This window comes from Capricornis sumatraensis, chromosome 9, assembly GCF_032405125.1.
Source record: "Capricornis sumatraensis isolate serow.1 chromosome 9, serow.2, whole genome shotgun sequence".
Classification (NCBI taxonomy): domain Eukaryota; kingdom Metazoa; phylum Chordata; class Mammalia; order Artiodactyla; family Bovidae; genus Capricornis; species Capricornis sumatraensis.
Window position 1 is genome coordinate 18,600,601 of NC_091077.1, and position 19,759 is coordinate 18,620,359.

The 19,759-nt window shown below is 58.0% G+C and overlaps 3 protein-coding genes across 4 annotated transcripts in view; 2 read left to right on the plus strand and 1 right to left on the minus strand.

Annotated features, from left to right (window-relative positions):
* The first annotated feature begins 7,338 nt into the window (after positions 1-7,338).
* On the plus strand, positions 7,339-12,352 carry DUS3L (dihydrouridine synthase 3 like). 2 transcript variants are annotated; one of them, XM_068979831.1, is made up of 13 exons: positions 7,339-7,496; positions 8,216-8,504; positions 8,760-9,272; positions 9,629-9,670; positions 9,813-9,965; positions 10,179-10,295; positions 10,465-10,530; positions 10,608-10,718; positions 10,985-11,081; positions 11,231-11,306; positions 11,668-11,856; positions 11,944-12,072; positions 12,194-12,352. In XM_068979831.1, the coding sequence occupies exons 1-13, from the start codon at positions 7,399-7,401 to the stop codon at positions 12,264-12,266; spliced, it is 1,953 nt and encodes a 650-aa protein (XP_068835932.1). In that variant the 5' UTR covers positions 7,339-7,398; the 3' UTR covers positions 12,267-12,352. The 2 variants fall into 2 exon arrangements, with proteins under 2 accessions (XP_068835932.1, XP_068835933.1); XM_068979832.1 differs by lacking the exon at positions 8,760-9,272 and having other exon boundaries at positions 8,216-8,291.
* An 11-nt stretch (positions 12,353-12,363) lies between these two features.
* On the plus strand, positions 12,364-14,637 carry PRR22 (proline rich 22). The gene is made up of 3 exons (XM_068979834.1): positions 12,364-12,990; positions 13,090-13,152; positions 13,538-14,637. Exons 1-3 carry the CDS (start codon positions 12,861-12,863, stop codon positions 14,635-14,637), a joined length of 1,293 nt encoding a protein of 430 aa, XP_068835935.1. The 5' UTR covers positions 12,364-12,860.
* Positions 14,638-15,057: 420 nt separating this feature from the next.
* Positions 15,058-19,759, minus strand: part of CATSPERD (cation channel sperm associated auxiliary subunit delta) — a 38,910-nt gene continuing 34,208 nt past the window's right edge. Inside the window, exons 22-23 of the mRNA XM_068981003.1 lie at positions 18,566-18,754; positions 15,058-15,157 (exon numbers count right to left, since the gene is read on the minus strand). Of these exons, the coding sequence (XP_068837104.1) occupies positions 15,058-15,157; positions 18,566-18,754 (289 nt within the window). The remainder of the gene's footprint in view (positions 15,158-18,565; positions 18,755-19,759) is intronic.

Here is a 19,759-nt window from a genome sequence, read left to right on the forward strand (position 1 = left end):
CCCGATTCCAGTCCAGGATGCAAAGAACAGGGGTCTGTGCTTGCCTCTCCGTGCCTCGGTTTCCGGGTCTGTAACACGGGGTGTTAGCAGTAGATCCTGCAAGGGTTGCAGTAAGGATCGAATTGGTAAGTATGAGTAACCATGCCACTTGCTGAGCAATGTCCACGCGTCTGCCACTATTGATGTCGTTCAGGACTCACTCTCAGCCACACACACAGACACCCTGGCCGGGAGGGAAGGGTGAGGCACTGACCCCCAAACCTTATTCCAGGCAGGGTCACACCCAGCGCCATGCTCGTTCTCATGCATACCCGCACACCCTTCTAGAACAGCGCCATTCCTACACACACACACACACACACACACACACAGAGTTCCCTGTAGAGACACAGACACACGTGCTATTCCCGCGCTTAGCAGCCCACTGGCCCTCAGAGCAACCCCAGCGGGACTCCATGTACGGAGTAGGATTGCTCCTGCACACACGTGTCCACTTGGCTGATTGTTACACATACACACACGCCTTCACACAAAACCCTCTGACAGTCACACGCAAGGCCGAGCACCGTGTGCCCACTCCACAGCCATGAACGCACAGGAGTCGAGGAGACCCTGTTGTCATGCGTACTCAGGCCCACACGCACACACCGTGCCGGTCCGGGAAGCACAGCCCCTCTGCACACCCGTATCCAGACCAGGAGCCCACCCCCTCCCCGCCAGCCTTCATTAAACTGTTACCAGCGGCCCCTTGGCCGCCTCCGCTCACTGCACACCGCCTGGACCCCCCTCTCTCCCCGCCTGGGCTGGGAGCCATGGGGGCAGGGGCGTACAGACACATGGGGTGCAGGACATACACATGTGCCCGCCATGTGGACACTCGTAAAATGGTTGCCCTGGTAACAGCAACTTGAAAGACCAGGTTCTTCCTCTGGGGTGGGCAGAGGGACAGGGGCGGGGTTGAGGGGCGGGACTGAGGGCGGGGCCCCCGGGGTGTAGGACTCATGCCCACCTTCCACCACCGTGGGGAGACTTGGTCACGCTCCCCACTTGGAAGGAGACCCCTGCACACTCAGGGACACACACATTGACCCAAACACACTGAGGAGGCAGCCTCTGTCACACTCAGGCCCCCAGACCCTCTACCCTCCTCAAGGCCAGCCCCACGTGATCACACCAGACACAGGTGTGACCCCCTCTGACATCAATGCATGTCACCTCATACAACCCAGCACGCTGGCCACTCTCTGTCGCCAACCAGAGGCTTTGTCACCCCCTGGACAGGTGGTGACAGACAGACACCCTGTCACACTGGCTGACTCACACAGCAGAGGGAACTGGCGCACACATGACAAGCCCCCCCACCTCCGTCAAGGGAGCTGTCTGCGCCGGGCTGCCTGGGAGGCCGAGGGGATTCAGGGGTTGGTTCTATTTGCAGGAAACACGGATATTTACAATGCTTTATTTTTAAACCTTGCTTATTCCAGACTGGGCTACTGTGAGGCGGGGTGGGTGGAACCCACCCTTGAACCTCCCACGCTAAAAGTCAGCCCATGGCTAGGGACTGTGGTCTCTCAGTGCACGGATTGGGGGTGGTGGTGAAGCTCAGTGAAGAGCAGGGGGCACTCAAAGGCATGTGACCTCTGTGAGTGATTTGAGTTGGCTGGCCCCAAGGTCAAGGCTGAGGCAGGGGCAGCCAGGCCCAGCCACCTGCCTATCGCTACCTCCTCTCCCATGTTTACTGAGAAATTAGTTCTGCTCCTTTACTGACTCCTCGACAGCATATCTCCGCCAGGTAGCTCCAGGTCAGGCCTCCCCTTCCCCAGCGTGCTGTAAGCCCATGGGGCAGTTGTGAAACCTGAGGATCAGAGAGGTCAAGACATCAGCCCCAGGTCACACAGTAAGACAGTAGCTCAACTCTGGGGCTAGATGACTACCAAACATGTAATCACTGTCCCCCACTGCTCCTCCAACCCTGTCCCTTCTGGTCAGAGGGCCCTCTGCACCCCCCACCCCCGCCCGATGGTCACTGTTTCCCAGGGCAGTGTTCTCTTCGTGGGTAGAGGCTGAGGCAGAGGGTTAGGGAGGCTGGTGGCCGTTGGCCAAGACGCAGAGACTTGGCTGGTGGAGAAGTTTCCATCTTAACTCCAGGAGCTGGTCCAGGCCCTGCAGGCCCATGGCTGCATTTCGGGGACCCCTCCAGGGACCAGCCCATGTGGGGTGAGGTGGACTGGTGCCTTCTGTGTTCTCTGTCCCTCCAGCCACCCCTCCAGTCAGAGCATCCTCACACACTGAGTGTTACTCCATCCCCCCCAATATGCTGGTGGCTGAGCTCACTGTGCCTCAGTTTTCCCATTTGTGAAATGGTTCCCATGTTTCTTCAGCACAGGGTTGCTGGCGCCCAGCCAAGAAGCACCCTGAAACCAGGCTCTGGAGCTCTAGATTCATCAAAGTTATCCTCACTCTGAGCTGGACAATGCTGAGGGCAGAGAGAGGCCTCGGCTCCTACCGAGAACACAGCTGGACACCCACTCCTGGCCGGGGGTCAGAGCAAGGGCCCCAGGGACCAGGGAAGGAGCCAGCCGGACTGGCCAGGATGGGGACCCATGAGGCCTGTGGGCGGCAGGAAGGAGCAGGCTGATTCCAGGAGAGGATGATGGAAAAAGCAGGGCCGCCAGCTGTCCCTGCAGGGCCATTTGCAGCCCCAGGTCACAGGTCGAAGGCCCTGTCCCTGGGGGTCCCAGGTCGGCAACACAGGAAAGCCATCAGGCTGGGGGGCGGGGCAGAGGGCTGGGGAGGCAAAGGGGGCTGGGTCTGGGATTGGGAGACACCTGAGAGGTGGAGCCAAGGCTGAGATCACAGACAACCCCCTACACACACACGAAAGCCACAAATGTGTGGACATTGAGTGTGTATTCACACACACACACAGGTACAATAGATACACATGCTCACAGATTCATAAATATGCACATCAAAACACAAACACTCCCCCCCCAAAGTCAGTCACACTCTGCAGATATACGTACGCACTCACTAATGCGCACACACACACTCAGATGTGCACGGCAGCCCCAGATGCTAAGGCTCACAGGCGCCGCACAGCACACACCTCCCAGCACCCTGGCCCTCGTCACCCGCCAGCCTGGCCCTGCCTCCTTGCGTCCTTGGCCCAGGCTGCCCTAATCCTGGTCTCGTGTCCTGAAGCCAGAAGATAAGGGGCAGCTGCAGCCCCAGATAAAGGAGGCGAAAGCCGCAAATCCGGGGCGGCCCAGCAGCAGTGGGCAAAGAGCCTGGGCCACACCTGCCCTGCGCTTCCTCCCCCATCCGACCAGCCAAGAGGGACAGAGAGAGGGCAGGGGAGATGGTGGAGGGAGAGAGAGACAGAGCGGAGGCAGGGCAACCATGGGGGCTGGTAACAGCAGCAGAGAAATGGAGACAGATGCAGCGAAAGATGACAGAGAGAGAGATGGAGAGCCAATATGTGGGGAAAAGAGTGAGGCAGAGAAGGGTATGAGATAGACACACAGAGAGAAGGAAATACAGAAAGAGAAGCAAGAAAGGCTAAGCCAGGAACAGGAAGAATAAAAGGAAGGGACGGAAGCAGGGAGAGCCCCAGTGCCTGGGCAGAGTGCCAGCGGCACCTTCCCAGGCCCAGTCCACCCCCTCCTGAGTGCCTCAGTCTCCCCACCTGCTCGGGGGGCCCCAGGGCAACCTGCCTCCCTCCTGCTTCCTCAGATCAGCCAAGGTCAGGCATTTGTATGACTCAGGCCCAGTTCAGTGTTGCGGGGACATCTTTCTCGGTGTCCCCACACTCTCCAGGCTGGCACCTGGGAAGTCCTCAGCTCCTTGCCACAGCTTCAGTGAGGGTGGGACACCCCACGGGGCCCAGAGGAGGTATGCCCCCAGTGCCTCAGTTTCCCTAGCTATGAGAAGATACAATCACTCAGCAAGTGTTCAGCGAGCCCCTACTGTGTGCCAGGCCTGGTACATGCATGCTGAAGACACAGAGGAGCCGAAGCCGACCCGATGCCCACCAGTTCTGGACTTAGTTTAATGAGGGGAAGATCCTCAATGCCTCCCTTTTCTAGAGAAGATGACGCTGAGAACAGAGAGTGAGTGGGGTGCCCAAGGTGACTGGGTGAAGGAATCTGTGTTACTGGGAGAGGGAACCGCATATTTGAAGCCTGGGAGGTAAGACCAGCTCATGGGAGTTCTGGCATTAACTTGGTACTTGAGTTCAGGGAGTGAGGAGGTGAAGAGGCACGATGCTGGGGAAGGCGGCAGGGGCTGGACTATGCAGAAATTTGGGGGCCATAGTCTAGGACTAGGGAAGTAGGGAGCCAGGGCAGCAGTGGGAGCAGGGGAGGGTCATGGTCAGCGCTCGGTTTTAGAAAGAGCTGTGGGAGGCTGGGCTATTGAGGGTAGGTTGGGAGATTGAGGCCTGGAAGGGGAGTTGCCGGGAAAGGGGACAGGCTAGAAAGAGACTCTGGAGAGAAAGCAGATTGGACGTGGGGACTGACAGGCTGTGGCGGGAGGAAAGGCTGATGCCCAGGTCTCTGGCTAGGCAATGGGGCAGCCCCTGGACCCGGGACCTCTGCAAGCCATTGATTCAGGTAGAGTTGGGATGAATGTCTGTTTCCTCCACACAAGGTCAGAGACAGGAATAAAGGAGCTAATACATGAAAAGAGCTTAGAACAGAGCCCAATATACAGTAAGTGCTCAATAATTGTGCAGCTACTAGTAAATGATTACTACTATGCCATTAAAATAATGCAATAACAAAATAATAACAAGCAATTAATAATGTGTCACTTATATTAATACCCATATCATGGTTATTACAGATTCCCTGGCAGCTCAGCTGGTAAAGAATCCGCCTTCAATGCAGGAGACCGTGGTTCAATTCCTGGGTCAGGAAGATAGGGATAGGCTATCCACCCCAGTATTCTTGGGCTTCCCTAATGGATCAGACAGTAAAGAATTCACCCGCAATGCGGGAGACCCAGGTTTAATCCCTGGGTCAAGAAGATCCCCTGGAGAAGGAAATGGCAACCCACTCAGTATTCTTGCCTGGAGAATCCCCATGAACAGGGGTGCCTGGCAGGCTACAGTCCATGGGGTCGCAGAGTTGGACATGACTGAGTGACTACTCAGAGCACAGCACATTGTTATTAATTGCCAGTCCACAATCTCCCTTTCTCTCCCTACAGGAAGGCTTTATGGATCACCTTACACAGAGAAGGCTCGTTGTCACAGGGCAAAGCCAGGAAGCCCTAAGAAGGGTCTTCTTGAAGGCTGAAGCCCAGAGAGGGGAGTCGCATTCCTGAAGTCACTCTCTGTGGGCCTCAGTTCTCCACCTGAACAACTGTCTCCCCAGAGAGATTTGGATGCCTGTGGGATGATCTCCGGGGAGTCGATGGTAGAACCTCAGAGGGCAATGGTGCGGGGACCTCAAGAAGCGAGTTCCTGTCCCTGGAGGTGGGTGAGTGGGACAGAGTCTCCCAAGGACCGCGGTGGTTTCTTCCAGTCCCTGATTCCAAGTTTTATTTCCAGTTTGTCCTATAGAGGGCGGCAGAGGCCAGAGATGGAAGACAAGCTGCTCCCCCGCCCCCATCCCACTTTCCCCCAGGTCTTAGAAAAGCTGGTGTTGAGCCTGTTGCAGCCTCAGGCAAATCCTTTCCCTCCTCTGGCCTCAGTTTGTCCCTCTGTCACTCAAGGAATATAGTCTCTGTCTCATTTCCCTGTTCAAGGAAAGCTTTGTCAAGGTTAGCGGTAAAATGCACGGGCGGCCAAGAAATTGGTTATTGACATCCTGCACTGTGTTCACATAATTCAAGACAAATAATAGTGATAAAGAAATAGCAACGTTGGATCCCTGAGTCAGGAAGATCCCCTGGAGGAGGGCATGGCAACCCACTCCAGTATTCTTGCCTGGAGAATCCCATGGAGAGAGGAGCCTGGCAGGCTACGGTCTATAGGGTCGCAAAGCATTGGACACAACTGAAGTAGCACACAGTGGCAACAATAGTGAAAGTGAAAGTGAAGTTGCTCAGTCGTGTCCGACTCTTTGCCACCCTGTGGACTGTAGCCCACCAGGCTCCTCCGTCCATGGAATTCTCCAGGCAAGAATACTGGAGTGGGTTGCCATTTCCTTCTCCAGGGGATCTTCCCTGACCCAGGGATCGAACCCAGGGATTGAACTCAGGTCTCCTGCATTGCAGGCAAATGCTTTAACCTCTGAGCCTCCAGGGAAGCCCTAGTACTCTTTAATGTTTATTGACTGTTATTTATTGAATCTATAATTTCTAAAACAGCTATTTTTATCAGCCCCATTTTTCTGATGAGGAGACTGAGGCACAAAGTTAAGGACAATGTTCCCAGTTGGTCAGTAAAAGTGCTGGGATTCCAAACTGGCAGGCTGAGTCCACAGCCCAGAGGTGCCTGTGCTGCACCAAGGCTCTTCCAGGAACAGGGAGCTTTAGGAGAGTGCAACAGGGAATGGTGAGGACTGTGGGAAATGGGGACTAGATTCTGCTCTCCTTGGGCCGTTTGTTCTCCCACTTCCCTGGGATAAAATCCCTAAGTCCTCCCCAAAGCCTAGAGGGCCCTGCATGGCCTTCACCTCCCTGTTCTCACCTCCTCCCTCTCTCTCCCTTGCTCACCCAGCTCCAACCAGAGGGCTCACTGTTTGTCCAACATACCAGGCAGGGTCCTGCCTCAGGGCCTTTGTACTGGCTGTTCCCTCAACCTGGAGCACTTTTCCTTCTGATATTCCTGTCTCTCTCACTCATCTCTTGCAAAAACACTAAAATGTCCCCTCAGTGAAAAAGCTTTCCTTGACCATTCTATTAAGAACTGCAACCATCAGAAATGGCTTTCCCACTTCCTCTTCCCTGCTTCATTACCGTCCAATATACAATATACCTTACTTATGTATTATGTTGATTGTCTTCACCACTGCTACCTAAGCTCCTAAGCATAAGGATTTTTTGGTCTGTTATTCACTGTGTTTCGCTGGCGTCTAGGATGGCATGTTAACACATAGGCATTCAACGAGTTACTCGTTTAATGAACGCCCCAAATAAAAGTAGCAGTGTTTTAAAATTCCATCAGGAAAACAAAATAGTTCTGTAAGCCGATTGTGGCCCGCGGGAAGCCAGTTTGAGAGCCCCAAGAGACTAACTGAACACTTCCGTTTCCCGCAAAGGGATCAGAGGTAGAAAAGGGACCCGAGGCCCCAGCCCCTCCTAGGTTCCGCCCCATTACGTCGACGCGCGTACAATTGCGTCACTTGGAGCGACCTGGGCATGCGCACTTCACCAGCAAGGCCTGGGAAGACACACATGCGACCCGGAAGGCCTTTCCGCGGCACGCCAAAGCGGGCGTGAGGGGGGCCGATGGCGGAGGGAGCGGCAGAAGTCTCAGCAGCGAGTGATGGTGGTGGCGACCTAGGAACCGTCGAGCCGGAACGGGGAGTGGCGCCCATCAAACCTCAGTGAGTCGCTGGGTCAGGCGCGGCCTGAGCAGTGCTTGCCGGGAGCTGGGGCAGCGGCCCAGCATTGGAAGCTCGCCGGCTCTTCTGTTTCGGCCTTCAGTCCGCTCGCAGGGTCAGCGAGCACCTGAGATCACGCACGTTGGGAACTGTCACATGCGCGAAGGGACACCACGGTGCATGCTGGAGTGGGCGGGGTCTGGGGCGGAGACCGCAGTGCATGCTGGGGACTGTAGGCCTAGTGTATGGCGGGAATGGCGCAAGTGCACTGTTGGCCAGCCGCCGCACTTACAGGTAGGAACTTGACTTGTGTCTGAAGCGACTGCCGCGGGGCATGCTGGGTCTTGGGGTCGGGGAGTGGGTGGTGGTGGCTGAAAAGCATGCTGGGAAATGTGGCGGTAGCGGACCCGTTGCAGAGCACGCTGGGACTTGTAGTTTCTTGTAGCCTAAGGTAGCCAGGGATGTTCACATCTGATGTTTGTACTTCATTCAATTCTCCAGTCTGGGGACTGGGGACCCAGGAACAAAACAGAGCCTCCCTGCGGCCTTGAAGTGTTCCTCGGCTGGCAGCTGACTAGTTCTAAGTAGGGAGTACCCCATCAACAGAGGCATGTAATCAGGGGCAAGTGTTCTCAGCCCCTTTCCGTAGCGTACATGAATCTGAGCTCAAGGCAAGATACTTCTTTCACAAGCCCTCCTTTCTCCTGCCTCTCTGCTGGCAGATACCTCACCACCAAGGAGCAGTTCCACGAATTCCTGGAAGCCAAAGGGCAGGAGAAGCCCAGCCAGGACTCCGAGGCTGTAGACCCTGCTGGCAATGACCTGGCTGAGCCTGAGGCCAAGCGGATCCGACTGGAGGACGGGCAGACAGAGGATGGGCAGGCAGAGGAGGCAGCTGAACCTGGGGAGCAGCTTCAGGCTCAGAAGAGGGCCCGGGGCCAGAACAAGTGCCGGCCTCACGTGAAGCCCACTCACTATGATAAGAACAAGCTCTGCCCCTCTCTGGTCCAGGTGTGCGTCACTGTTACCGAAAGTCCCAGATGCCTTGAGTGTGAGCCTGTCTGCCCCCCGTTCAGTCTTCATGACGTTATGATGTACCGTTATTGTTCCCGTCTTCCAGGTGAAGAAACTGAGGCTTGGTGAGGTTTCTGCCTTGTCTGAGGACACACAGCCAGGAGGGGAGGGATCTGAGTTTCAGACCTAGGCTGCCCAGCTGCCTTCATCAGCGTCTCTCCGTCCTCCCTCATTGCCTCTGTTTCCTTGCAGGAATCAGCTGCTAAGTGTTTCTATGGTGACCGCTGCCGCTTCCTGCATGATGTGGGCCACTACCTGGAGACCAAGCCTGCTGACCTTGGCCCCAGCTGTGTGCTCTTCGAAACCTTCGGCAGGTGCCCCTATGGCGTGACCTGCCGCTTTGCCGGGGCGCATCTGGGGCCTGAGGGCCAGAATCTGGTGAGGGAGGGGTTGGTCCAGGCCCCGCCCGTCCGCAATGGCCTGGACAAGGCCCTGCAGCAGCAGTTGCGAAAAAGGAAGATGCACTTCAAGCGTGCAGAGCAGGCTCTGCGCCAGCTGAGCAGGGGCCCGCTGCCAGGCCCCACCCCTGAAGCCACTGTCCCCGAGGGCAGGGAGGCCGAGGGTGCCCCCGGGCAGGATAACTGTGACAGCCAGCTGGCCCCCCAGGAACCGGACACCGTTGGCCCTCCCAGTGGCCCTTTAAGGACCTGCGGACCCCTGACAGATGAGGATGTAGTCAGGTTGAGGCCCCGTGAGAAGCAGCGGGTATGTGTCATGGGCCCCCTGTGAGGACACTAGCAGCGTCGGGGGCAGACAGAGCTGGACACTCCCAGCTCCAGAGGGTCTGGGCTCTAACAGAGGGGGAAATGGAAAAGGCTTCCTAGAAGGGAGGGCATTGGGACTGGGGCTTTGACGGTTGAGCAGAAGCTCTCTAGCAGAGAAAAGCATGGAGGAAAGAACTTTCCTCATGGAGGGATTCGGTGACCTGTGCAGAGGCATGGAGGTGAAAAGGAGCCAGACTCACTGGGACAGGATGAAGCCTATGGGAAGGCCTGAGGCTTGAGAAGCCTCGAAAGTCAGATTTGTGGGTGGAGATTCAATGTGCTTTTTTTCCCTTTCAGCTGGACATCAGTGGCAAACTGTACCTGGCCCCACTCACCACGGTAGGACCCACAGCAGGGTGGGCAGGTGCTGGCAATGTGCTCATCACAGCAGCACCCACTGCTCCCCCTGCCCTGGGGGCTTGGGTCCATGTCTGGGGTCCTAGCCTGCCACGCCCTTACGTGTGCCTTCCACTGTCCCCAGTGTGGCAACCTGCCCTTCCGCCGGATCTGTAAGCGCTTCGGGGCGGACGTGACCTGCGGGGAGATGGCTGTGTGCACCAACCTGCTGCAGGGCCAGACGTCTGAGTGGGCCCTGCTCAAACGCCACCCCTGCGAGGATATCTTTGGCGTCCAGGTTGGTGGCGCCCCGAGGAAGGGAAGGAGGAGGGGCTCTTGGCTGTCACGTGTCAGAGCCAGGTGCAGGGTTAGGCTCTCCTGGATCACCTCCCAGACCCCCTGCCTCAGCTACTGGCCACGTGCCAGTCTGACACACCTGGAGGAGCTGATAGCCTTGGCGCGGGGCCAGGCAGGACGGCCCTTCACTCCCTGCCCACCCACCCGGCCACAGCTTGAGGGCGCCTTTCCCGACACCATGACCAAATGTGCCGAGCTGCTGAACCGCACCATCGAAGTGGATTTCGTGGACATCAATGTCGGCTGCCCCATTGACCTCGTGTTCAAGAAGGTACCCAACATTCAGCTGAGTGGGTGAGGGTGGAGTCCCTGGGAATCTGTGGGGACCTCTGGGCCTTGCTTTCTGCATCCGGACAAGGAAGGCAGTGGTAGGGTGGGAGCTGGCATCAGGCCCAGCCTGGGTCCGGCCTTCCTGAGCTCCACCCACCTGTCTCTCCCAGGGTGGGGGCTGTGCCCTCATGAACCGCTTGGCCAAGTTCCAGCAGATTGTCCGTGGCATGAACCAGGTACTGCCCAAGATGACTACCCACAGCCCTCACCGCCTGACCCCAGGCCCTGCTGCCGACCACTCCTGTTCCCACAGGTGCTGGACGTGCCGCTGACCGTGAAGCTGCGCACGGGCGTCCAGGAGCGTGTGAATCTGGCCCACCGGCTGTTGCCTGATCTGCGGGACTGGGGGGCGGCTCTGGTCACGGTGGGTCTCGGGGCAGAGCGGGCGTCGGGGCCCCGAGGCCCTTCCCTTTCTAACTACCCCTCCCTCCTGTCTCCTCTCTGCTGGTCTCTGGCTCGCCCTCTGTCTCTGGTTTCCGTCTGTCCATCTCTCTGTCTCTCTCTCTCTGTCTCTCTCTCTCTCTCTCAGTCCGTCTCCCCTGGGATCTCTGGGTCTCTTTCTCTCTCTCTCTCTGGTCCTCCGCTTCCCTGGCCCCCCCTTCCCTCCCCTCACGGCCGCCTCTCCTCCAGCTCCATGGCCGCTCGCGGGAGCAGCGCTACACCAAGCTGGCCGACTGGCAGTACATCGAGCAGTGCGTGGCAGCAGCCAGCCCCTTGCCCCTTTTCGGTGGGTCCCCACAGGTCACACACCCAGGCCCGCCCCTCACCTGGGCCCCTCCCTGCCCAGATTGGGGGCTCCCAGGCTGGCGAGAACTCCTCATGCCCTGGCACCCCTGCCCAGCATGGCTCCCTGAGACCCCGGCTTCTGTCCCTCAGGGAATGGAGACATCTTGTCCTACGAGGATGCCAACCGAGCCCTGCAGACTGGTGTTGCAGGGGTCATGATCGCGCGGTGCGTGTGCCTTGGGGCGCAGCTGTGGCCTTAGTGTCATAGCTTGGAACTCTCAAGACTTTTTTTTTTTTTAATTTGGCTCTGTCAGGTCTTAGTTGCAGCATGTGGGACCTTTGATCTTTATTATGGGATGTGGGATTTTTAGTTGGTGCATGTGGGGTGTAGTTCCCTGACTAAGGATGAAACCCAGACCCCCTGCATTGGGAGCGTAGAGTCTTAGCCACTGGACCACCAGCGAAGTCCCAGAATTCTCTGGCTTTGAGCATCGTGTGAGCATGTGGCTGGGAGGCTGGGGACCGTGGTTTTGGGAGCCAGGGTTTCCCCAGCGGCCCACTGACCGCCACCCACTGCCTGCCCCCAGTGGCGCCCTGCTCAAGCCGTGGCTGTTCACGGAGATCAAGGAGCAGAGGCACTGGGACATCTCATCCTCTGAGCGCCTGGACATCCTGCGGGACTTCACGCACTATGGCCTGGAGCACTGGGGCTCGGACACACAGGGCGTGGAGAAGACGCGCCGCTTCCTGCTCGAGTGGCTCTCCTTCCTGTGCAGGTGGGATGGGGTGGTGGGGCGGCGGGGCGGGCCAGGCGCAGTGCTGTGGGGAGCCCCAGCCCAACCCCTTTCCCCCCGCCCCCACAGGTACGTGCCCGTGGGCCTGCTGGAGCGGCTCCCGCAGCGGATCAACGAACGGCCACCCTACTACCTGGGGCGCGACTACCTGGAAACGCTCATGGCCAGCCAGAAGGCAGCTGACTGGATTCGCATCAGGTGCCGGGAGCTGAGGCCCTGTGGGGCAGGGGGATAGATGACCTGGTGGGTCTGGGATGAGCTGGATTGAGGGCTGCCCCGTACCAGGCCTGACCCCGGCCGCCTGCCTCCCTCCCCACAGTGAGATGCTGCTGGGACCCGTCCCGCCCAACTTCGTCTTCCTGCCCAAGCACAAGGCCAATGCCTACAAGTAGCCACAGGGACAGGAGGGGCGTCTGAGTACCCAGAGGGCCCCCTAAAGCGTGAGAAGTCAATAAATTTTATTCTTCTAAAACCCAGGCCTTTCTGTGACCCTGATGCTGCCCTTGGCCCCCTGCCATCCCCACCCCCACATCCCCCTCACCCCTTCACTCATTCACCAGCCCTGTGCTGGCCACTGTTGGTGCCCAAAAGGCCTTGACAACAAAGAAGCCATCAGAGCCCATGAGATGGGGCCTCAGCCTACCTGAGTGTGGATCAGGGTAGGCTGCCTGGAGGAAGGCGCCTCAGAGCTGACTGGCAAGCCATGCTGGCAGAGGCGGAAGGCAGCAGACTGCACCCAAGGTCCGCCATACCCTCTGTGATGCCCGTCTCTGGCTCTCTCGGTTTCCTGGTCCACCCCTGCCTACTCCCCACTCCGCCATTACCCGGAACCCTGACCGGTGGGCGGGCCGCAGCCTGGAACCCGCTGCCCGGAGTAACCAGACAAACAGAACTCCACAGGACTCTGAGCCTGTTCTCTGGGTGGGCCACCTGTGCTCCCCACCTGCTGCCCTCCTGGCCCGCCTGGGTCAGGCCCCCGCCTCCCTATGCAGCACCCCAAACCCTTCTACGCACCCACAGCTCCCCAAGAAGGCTTCAGTCCCCAGGGCCTGGATGCCACTGATGGGCTGGGCAGCCAGCCCACTCCCACCTGCACAGAGCCTCTGTCCGCTGTGGGTATGAGTCGGTGGGGGGTGGGCACGGCCATGGGGGCAGGGACTGGGGCTCTGTCCGCCAGCCTCAGGACCCCACCTGCCTGCCTGCTTTCGTCCACAGGTTCCTCCAACCTGTACCACCCCCCAACCCCGGAGAAGGAGGTGTTCCCAACCCCTCCAGCAGGTACTGGCCTCCCGCAAACCCTTGAGGACTGGGGAGTGGGCAGGGCCATCCCATCCCCACCCCTAACCCTAGATGGCTTCCCACTCCAAAGCAAGGCCAGTGTCCCTCATCCCCTCGAGGGGGCCCTGACAGTAGGGCAGCCCTGTGACTCTTGTCCCCCAGTCAGGTTCCCCAAAGCCAGGTCTGTGTCTCCTGTCCCCCACCCCCCCGATGAGCCCCCAAAGTACGTCCTGGGTCCCCAGACTGGTAGATAAACCCCGAGGCAAAGCCTATGTCCTCGTCCCCCAAATGGACCCCAGGGTTGGTCCGTGTCCTGTGTCCCCTTGATGTGCCCCCCAGGCAGGTCTCAGGACCGCCCCTCTGAGGGCCACCCTCCTGGCCACAGGTTTCCAGATGGCACCCTGCGGGTGCTTCTTTGACCCCCGCATCTACCGAATCGAGTGGGCCGCCACCGACTTTGGCCAGTCATCCCTGTACAAGCTGGTGGCCGTGGGCAATGGGGGGCCAGCTGGGGCCTCCACCTCGCCAGGCACTTACCTCCTGGAGCCCCAGCATTACCTCAAGGCCCCAGTGCCACCCCCACCGCCCCCACCATACCCCCACTACCAGCCACCGCCCCCTGGGGGCCCCCAGTACCTCCTGCCATATTTCCCACCTGAGGGGCTGGGGCCCGAGACCTTGGGCTTCATGGGGGACAGGGGGCCACCCGCCTTCATGGAGCTCCCCCTGCCCTTGATCAAGGAGGGCCTGGCGCCCCCACTGCCCCCCAAGGAGAGCAAGCTGCCCCCACTGCTCATCACGCTGCCCGCCGAGACCACACTGCTCCCGGGCACCTACAGCCACCTCAAGGGCCGCATGAGCCAACTGCACGGGCCCGGGGAGCCCTTGACCTTCCCAGTCAAGGAGCTGCCCCCCAGCCCACTGTACCCACCAGTCCCCACCGAACCCAAGGTGGCCGGTGCTGAGGTGGCCCCACTGGGCACGGGTGAGGCCAGGACCCCCGAGGTGGCCCGGGCCTTTGCGCTGCCCGAGAAGGTGCTGCTGGAGGATGCGATGAAGCTCTTTGACTGTCTGCCGGGCGGTGCCGAGCCCGAAGGGGCCCCACGCAAGCCCCTGGGGCCTGGGCCAGCCCTGCCCGACAGCGGGGGCGGCGGCGACGACTCCTCTGGTGACATCCGCTCGCTGCACCTGCCGGACGAGCTGCTGTCCTTCGACTACAGTGTGCCCGAGATCCTGGACACTGTCTCCAACGTGGACTACTTTTTCAACTTTAAGGCACTGGACGAGGAGCCGTTGCCCCGTCCAGGGCCCCCTGCCGCCAACACCGCAGCCTCTGCCCCCAGGGCCGAGGCCCCTGGCAAGAGGAAGGCAGGCAGTTCCACCACCAAGAAGGGGCGGCAGGGCAGCAAGGGCAAGCAGGCCACGGGTCCCACGACTGCTGCCTCCTCAGGGCCCCGGCAGGACCTGGGAGCTACCCCCCATTAAAGCGGATTTGACCTCTCAGCGCTGTGTCCGTCCAGTGGCATCAGGGCCGTCCCCACACCCTCCCTGTTGTACAGTGGGCCCCAGGCCACGGTGTGAGGCCCTGCAGGACCCGAGGGTGCTGCACTTACAGAGCAGAGGTGGGGAGCCCTAGATTCAGATGTGGGATTCTAAATCTAGCCATAGAGAACCCACGTCAGCCGGCACTTTGGAGAGGTGGGAACTGCCTGACTCCTACACTGCAAGAATTTCACTTCTGTGTTTGACTGGGAAAGTCAGGGCTGCCCAGAGATGAGCAGGAACTGGGCTGGAGACACACAGCACATGCGGGAGTTAGGGAGTGGCCTGCATGTCCCTGACCATCCCTCTGAAGCACTACCGGTGGGGGCGGGGGAAGGCCTTAGAGAGGCCTGCGGGCTGGACTCAGCCTCCACCGACCTGGAGGGGCAAGTGCTGTCGCCAGTGGTGAAGGGGCGGGCCCCCACCCATGTTCATGTAGACAGCTGGGGTGTGGAGGTAGGTGCTGGTTAGAGGTGAGGCACCTGAGGTCTGAGAGTGGGGGCTGGGCAGGGATGCGGGAGATGGTGCCCGCCTGGTACGTGGGTGGCCGAGAACAGGCCTGCACGTGATGGGGCGTGCAGAGTGCACCTGCAGCCCAGGTGAAGCCCGAGGCCCCGGTGGGCGTGTCTGTTCCAAGATGGGCAGGGGGGCTGCGCCCTCATTGGACCCAGCTGTGCGTGGCAGGCACAGGGAGCCTACGCCTGTTCCCTCCTGCCTGGGCTCCTCCCGCTGCACCCACATGGCTCCAGCCCTGTGGGTCCCAGGTCAGGCTCTCTTCAGCCCTTCCCACAGGAGAGTCTGGAGCAGCTGCTGTCCATACCCTCCCCTGAAATACTCAAGGTGACCCTGAAGGGGGTAACGTGCAAGGAGGTAAGGCAAGTTGGGGGCTTCCCTGGTGGCCCAGTGGTAAATAATCTACCTGTCAATGCAGAAAACAAGCATTTGACCCTGGGTCGGCAAGATCCCCTAGAGACGGAAATGGCAACTCACTCCTGTATCCTTGTCTGGAGAATCCCATGGACAGAGGAGGGTGGCAGGCTACAGTCCACGGGGTTCCAAAAGAGTCAGACACGACTCAGCAAGAAAACAACAAACAAGGAGAGATGGAGCACGCCTCTGGAGTGGGCCAGCCCCGCCTGCTTCCCTCCCCTGCAGGTTCAGGGCTGGGTCTCAGGGCCTTTCACTCTTGGACTCTGCTGGGAAGCTGGGGGGCTTGACTGGGCTCCAGGAGATGTCCAGGGTGGGGGTGGGGGATCCCATGTGCTGGCACCACATCTCGAGCCGCCAGGGCTCGTCTCCCTGAAGCCTGTCCCAAGCCTCAGGGAAGCGGGGGCGGCCCCAAGTCTGCGCCTGCACTTACCTGACTCTTCTCTGAATGGGACATGGGCCTCACTTCCCTCACCTCCCTTGGAGCCCTCCTCCCTGCAGCCGTGCTAACAGGTGTTTTTGAGACACATATGAAGTGCCCACAATGACGGAGAGCCCCTGGCAAGCAAGGTGGATGTGAGGGGAGGAGCTTGGTTTTCTGTAAGATTAATGTGGACTGAGGATCGTGAAGCATGGCATCCCATCTCATGAACCCCCATCAGGCCTGAAGGGTGGATGTGGCAGAGCAACTCAGCCCCCAATGGTGGGACAAAATGACTGGCTTGAACCTGGGCCCATGTCAGTGAAAATGCCAAGTCCTAACCACTGGAATGCAAGGGAAATCCCCGTATTAGGCAATTTAAATGACCATGGCATGGAGGGGGGTGCTTCCCTAGGAGTCCAGTGGTTAAGACTCCAAGCTTCCACTGCAGGGGGCATGGGTTTGATCCCTGGTCAGGTGATATTAGGGCTTCCCTGTTAAGTCAGCTGGTAAAGAATCTGCCTGTAATGCAGGAGACCCCGGTTAGATTCCTTGGTCAGGAAAATGACCTGGAGAAAGAATAGGCTACCCACTCCAGTATTCATGGGCTTCCCTCATGGTTCAGACAGTAAAGAATCTGCCTGCAATGCGGGAGACCTGGAGTTGATCCCTGGGTTGAGAAGATCCCCTGGAGGAGGGCATGGCAACCCACTCCAGTATTCTTGCCTGGAGAATCCCATGGACAGAGGAGCCTGGCAGGCTACAGTCTATGGGGTGGCAAAGAGTCAGACATGACTGATCAACTAAGCACAGCACACACCACGGGGAACTGTTAATAAGATCCCACATGCCTCCAGCCATGGCCCAAAACAAACAGAAAGCAAGTAAATGACCATGGGATGTGTTCTTTTAACCTAAGAGTGGTCAGAAAAGTTACAGAGAAAATTTTCAGTAGAATGAGATGGTGTCCCACACCACCTGGAATTTGAAGGATGTGTGGGAGAGGGAAGCCCGCTGAATGGAGGGACAGATTGATCCAACATACGTATACATCTACGTGTACGTTGCATATACACGTGTACACATGCCCATATTTGTATCCACGTGTGTACATTATATGCTTATATGTGTGTACCTGTAGACAGGCGTGTGTGTTATTCACATGTATGCACACGTGTATTTATCCATAAATGTACATGTGTGCAATTGTGTGTGCATTATACATATACACTTGTGTGACATATCACCCACATATATATGCACGTGTTTACACGAATGTGTATCAGACATGTACACACATATATGTCTATTGGAGATATACACGGCATACATATATGCAATGTCCACACATACACAACATCCACACATATACAGTACGCACGCACGCACATGCACACTATCTACATATATGTATGTGTATGCCTTACCCATGCTGTATACATGTGTGTACATCTCTCTGCATATATATATGCACACCATCCGTATCTATATGTAAGCCTAACACATGTACTGGAGAAGGCAATAGTACTCCAGAACTGTTTCCTGGAAAATCCCAGGGACAGAGGAGCCTGGTAGGCTACACTCCGTGGGGTCGCAAAGAGTCGAACATGACTGAGCGACTTCACAGACAGAACATATGTACATATAAAATATGTACTATGCTTCCAAATCTTATTCATGGACATCCGACAAGTCTACATGTGTTCATTTGTATACACATCAGGGTTTATCCAATGGCACCCCACTCCAGTACTCTTGCCTGGAAAATCCAATGGATGGAGGAGCCTGGTAGGCTGCAGTCCATGGGGTCGCTAAGAGTCGGACACGACTGAGCAAATTCACTTTCAATTTTCACTCTCATGCATTGGAGAAGGAAATGGCAACCCACTCCAGTGTTCTTGCCTGGAGAATCCCAGGGACGGGGGAGCCTGGTGGGCTGCCGTCTATGGGGCTGCACAGAGTCGGACACGACTGAAGCGACTTAGCAGCAGCAGCAGGGTTTATCAACAGAGATGGACCCTCGGGTCTCATCCTTCTCTAACAGAACTTATCATGTGTCTGATATATCTCAGGGGCTTGCAGATGAGCGTACCACGTGCCTTGGTGAGCTCATTTCTCCAAGCTCCTGTTCACTAGTTTTGTCTCTTTTTTTTGGCCATGCTGAATGGCTTGCAGGATCTTAGTTCCCAAACCAGCGATCAAACCCCTGCAGCGTGAAGTCACAACCACTGGACCAGCAGGGAAGTCCCCACCGAGCTCCTGTTCATTAGGACTTGGGCTATCCTCCTTATCCTTATATCCTTACACATGTAGGTGCTATAGTTAAGAGGGAGTCTGATGCCAGGATGTCCAGGGAGGCTGATGGCTGTAGAAAAACCACAAAACGCGAGTGATACACGCTGCCATTGGCTATATTCACAAACCCTTTACAACAACTCTGCCCTCTGCCTGGCATTCCCACCCTCCATGGGTGCTCAGCCCCTGCCCCAGAGACGTGCACAAGACTTCCTGCATCTTTGGTACAGTCTGACCCAGAAGCCATTGACCTCGAGGCCCTGCTCGTTGTGCAGCAGCTGGGGGATCGTGTAAGCCAGCCACACGAACAGCAGGGTGGCCACCGTGAGCAGGAAAATGGTGACCTCTGGCGGGAAGATGGACAGTGGGAAGGCCCCGTAGACATAGACGCTGAAGGTGGTCTCCAGGTGACAGTAGCTGCGAGGGGTGGGCAGGCCGAGTCTGTGGGGCACTGCCTTCAGGGGCCCTGCCCTTCACTCCAGCAAGCTTTTTTGTTTTGGCAGCTCTGCTCAGCCTGTGGGACCTTAATTTTCCAACCAGGGATTGAACCCAGGCCCTCGGCTGTGAAAGCAAGGAACCCTAACCACTGGACTGCCAGGGAATTCCCCCAGCAAACATTTTAAAACCCACAGGAATGACAGCTGGGACTGGAATGGTGACTCAGGACACTGAGTTCTGTTCATACCCACTTCTTTTTCCCCTGATCTGTCATCCTCTTTGTATTTCGCAGAGGTCACGTTTTTCCCCAGGGCCCCTGTGGTCCCCTGCTCTGGCAACAAGGGGTCTCCCCTCCATGCCCAGGTTATCTTGGGGGTGGGGCAGAAGAGGCCAAGAAACTGTTCATCACACAGTGGGGGTGTGACGGGGGCCACAGCATCCCTGAAGTGGGGGTAGCAGGATGGAGGGAAGGGCACCCAGTAAAGGGGACCCAGGGGGTGAGTAGCCAGGGAGACTGCGGGAGGCAGGTGGGGGGAGGGGAGGGGCTGAGGCTCCCAGGCAGGCCCCTTCCCCCACTGGGTGCCCCAGGGTCTCCCCAGCCTTCCACCCCTGACGTCCCAGAGGTGGTCTGGTCTGGGGCCCCCAGGGAAGGCAGGGTCCCCCTAAGTTTTTGAGGGTGGCTTTTGTGTCCATCTGGAGGGGAAACGTGATGGGGGAAAGAATGCCGCCCACGTTCCCCCCTCCCAGTGGGAGATGCTCACGATTTGAACCAGCACAAGTGGGTGGCGAATATTAATAACATCCAGCTCTTAGGGCAGGGGTGGGGGGCTTGGGAGGCCAGGCCCATAACCTGTGTCGGTTTCCATGGCGTTAATACTCTGGCCAGTGCTGATTTCAAGTTACCAGTGGGAAGTCCGCTGGCTTGCAGACTCCCTGAATATCGAAGGGTTAGTGCTTGGGAGCCTGTCTGTGCCCACCAGTGAG

Bases quoted from the DNA above. Each gene is read 5' to 3' on its own strand.
- DUS3L (XM_068979831.1), top strand. From the start codon at position 7,399: ATGGCGGAGGGAGCGGCAGAAGTCTCAGCAGCGAGTGATGGTGGTGGC. The intron at 8,505-8,759 runs GTGTGCGTCACT...GTTTCCTTGCAG, and splicing joins TCTGCCCCTCTCTGGTCCAG to GAATCAGCTGCTAAGTGTTT. The intron at 9,966-10,178 runs GTTGGTGGCGCC...ACCCGGCCACAG, and splicing joins AGGATATCTTTGGCGTCCAG to CTTGAGGGCGCCTTTCCCGA.
- PRR22 (XM_068979834.1), top strand. From the start codon at position 12,861: ATGCAGCACCCCAAACCCTTCTACGCACCCACAGCTCCCCAAGAAGGC. The intron at 12,991-13,089 runs GTATGAGTCGGT...TTTCGTCCACAG, and splicing joins AGAGCCTCTGTCCGCTGTGG to GTTCCTCCAACCTGTACCAC. The intron at 13,153-13,537 runs GTACTGGCCTCC...TCCTGGCCACAG, and splicing joins GTTCCCAACCCCTCCAGCAG to GTTTCCAGATGGCACCCTGC.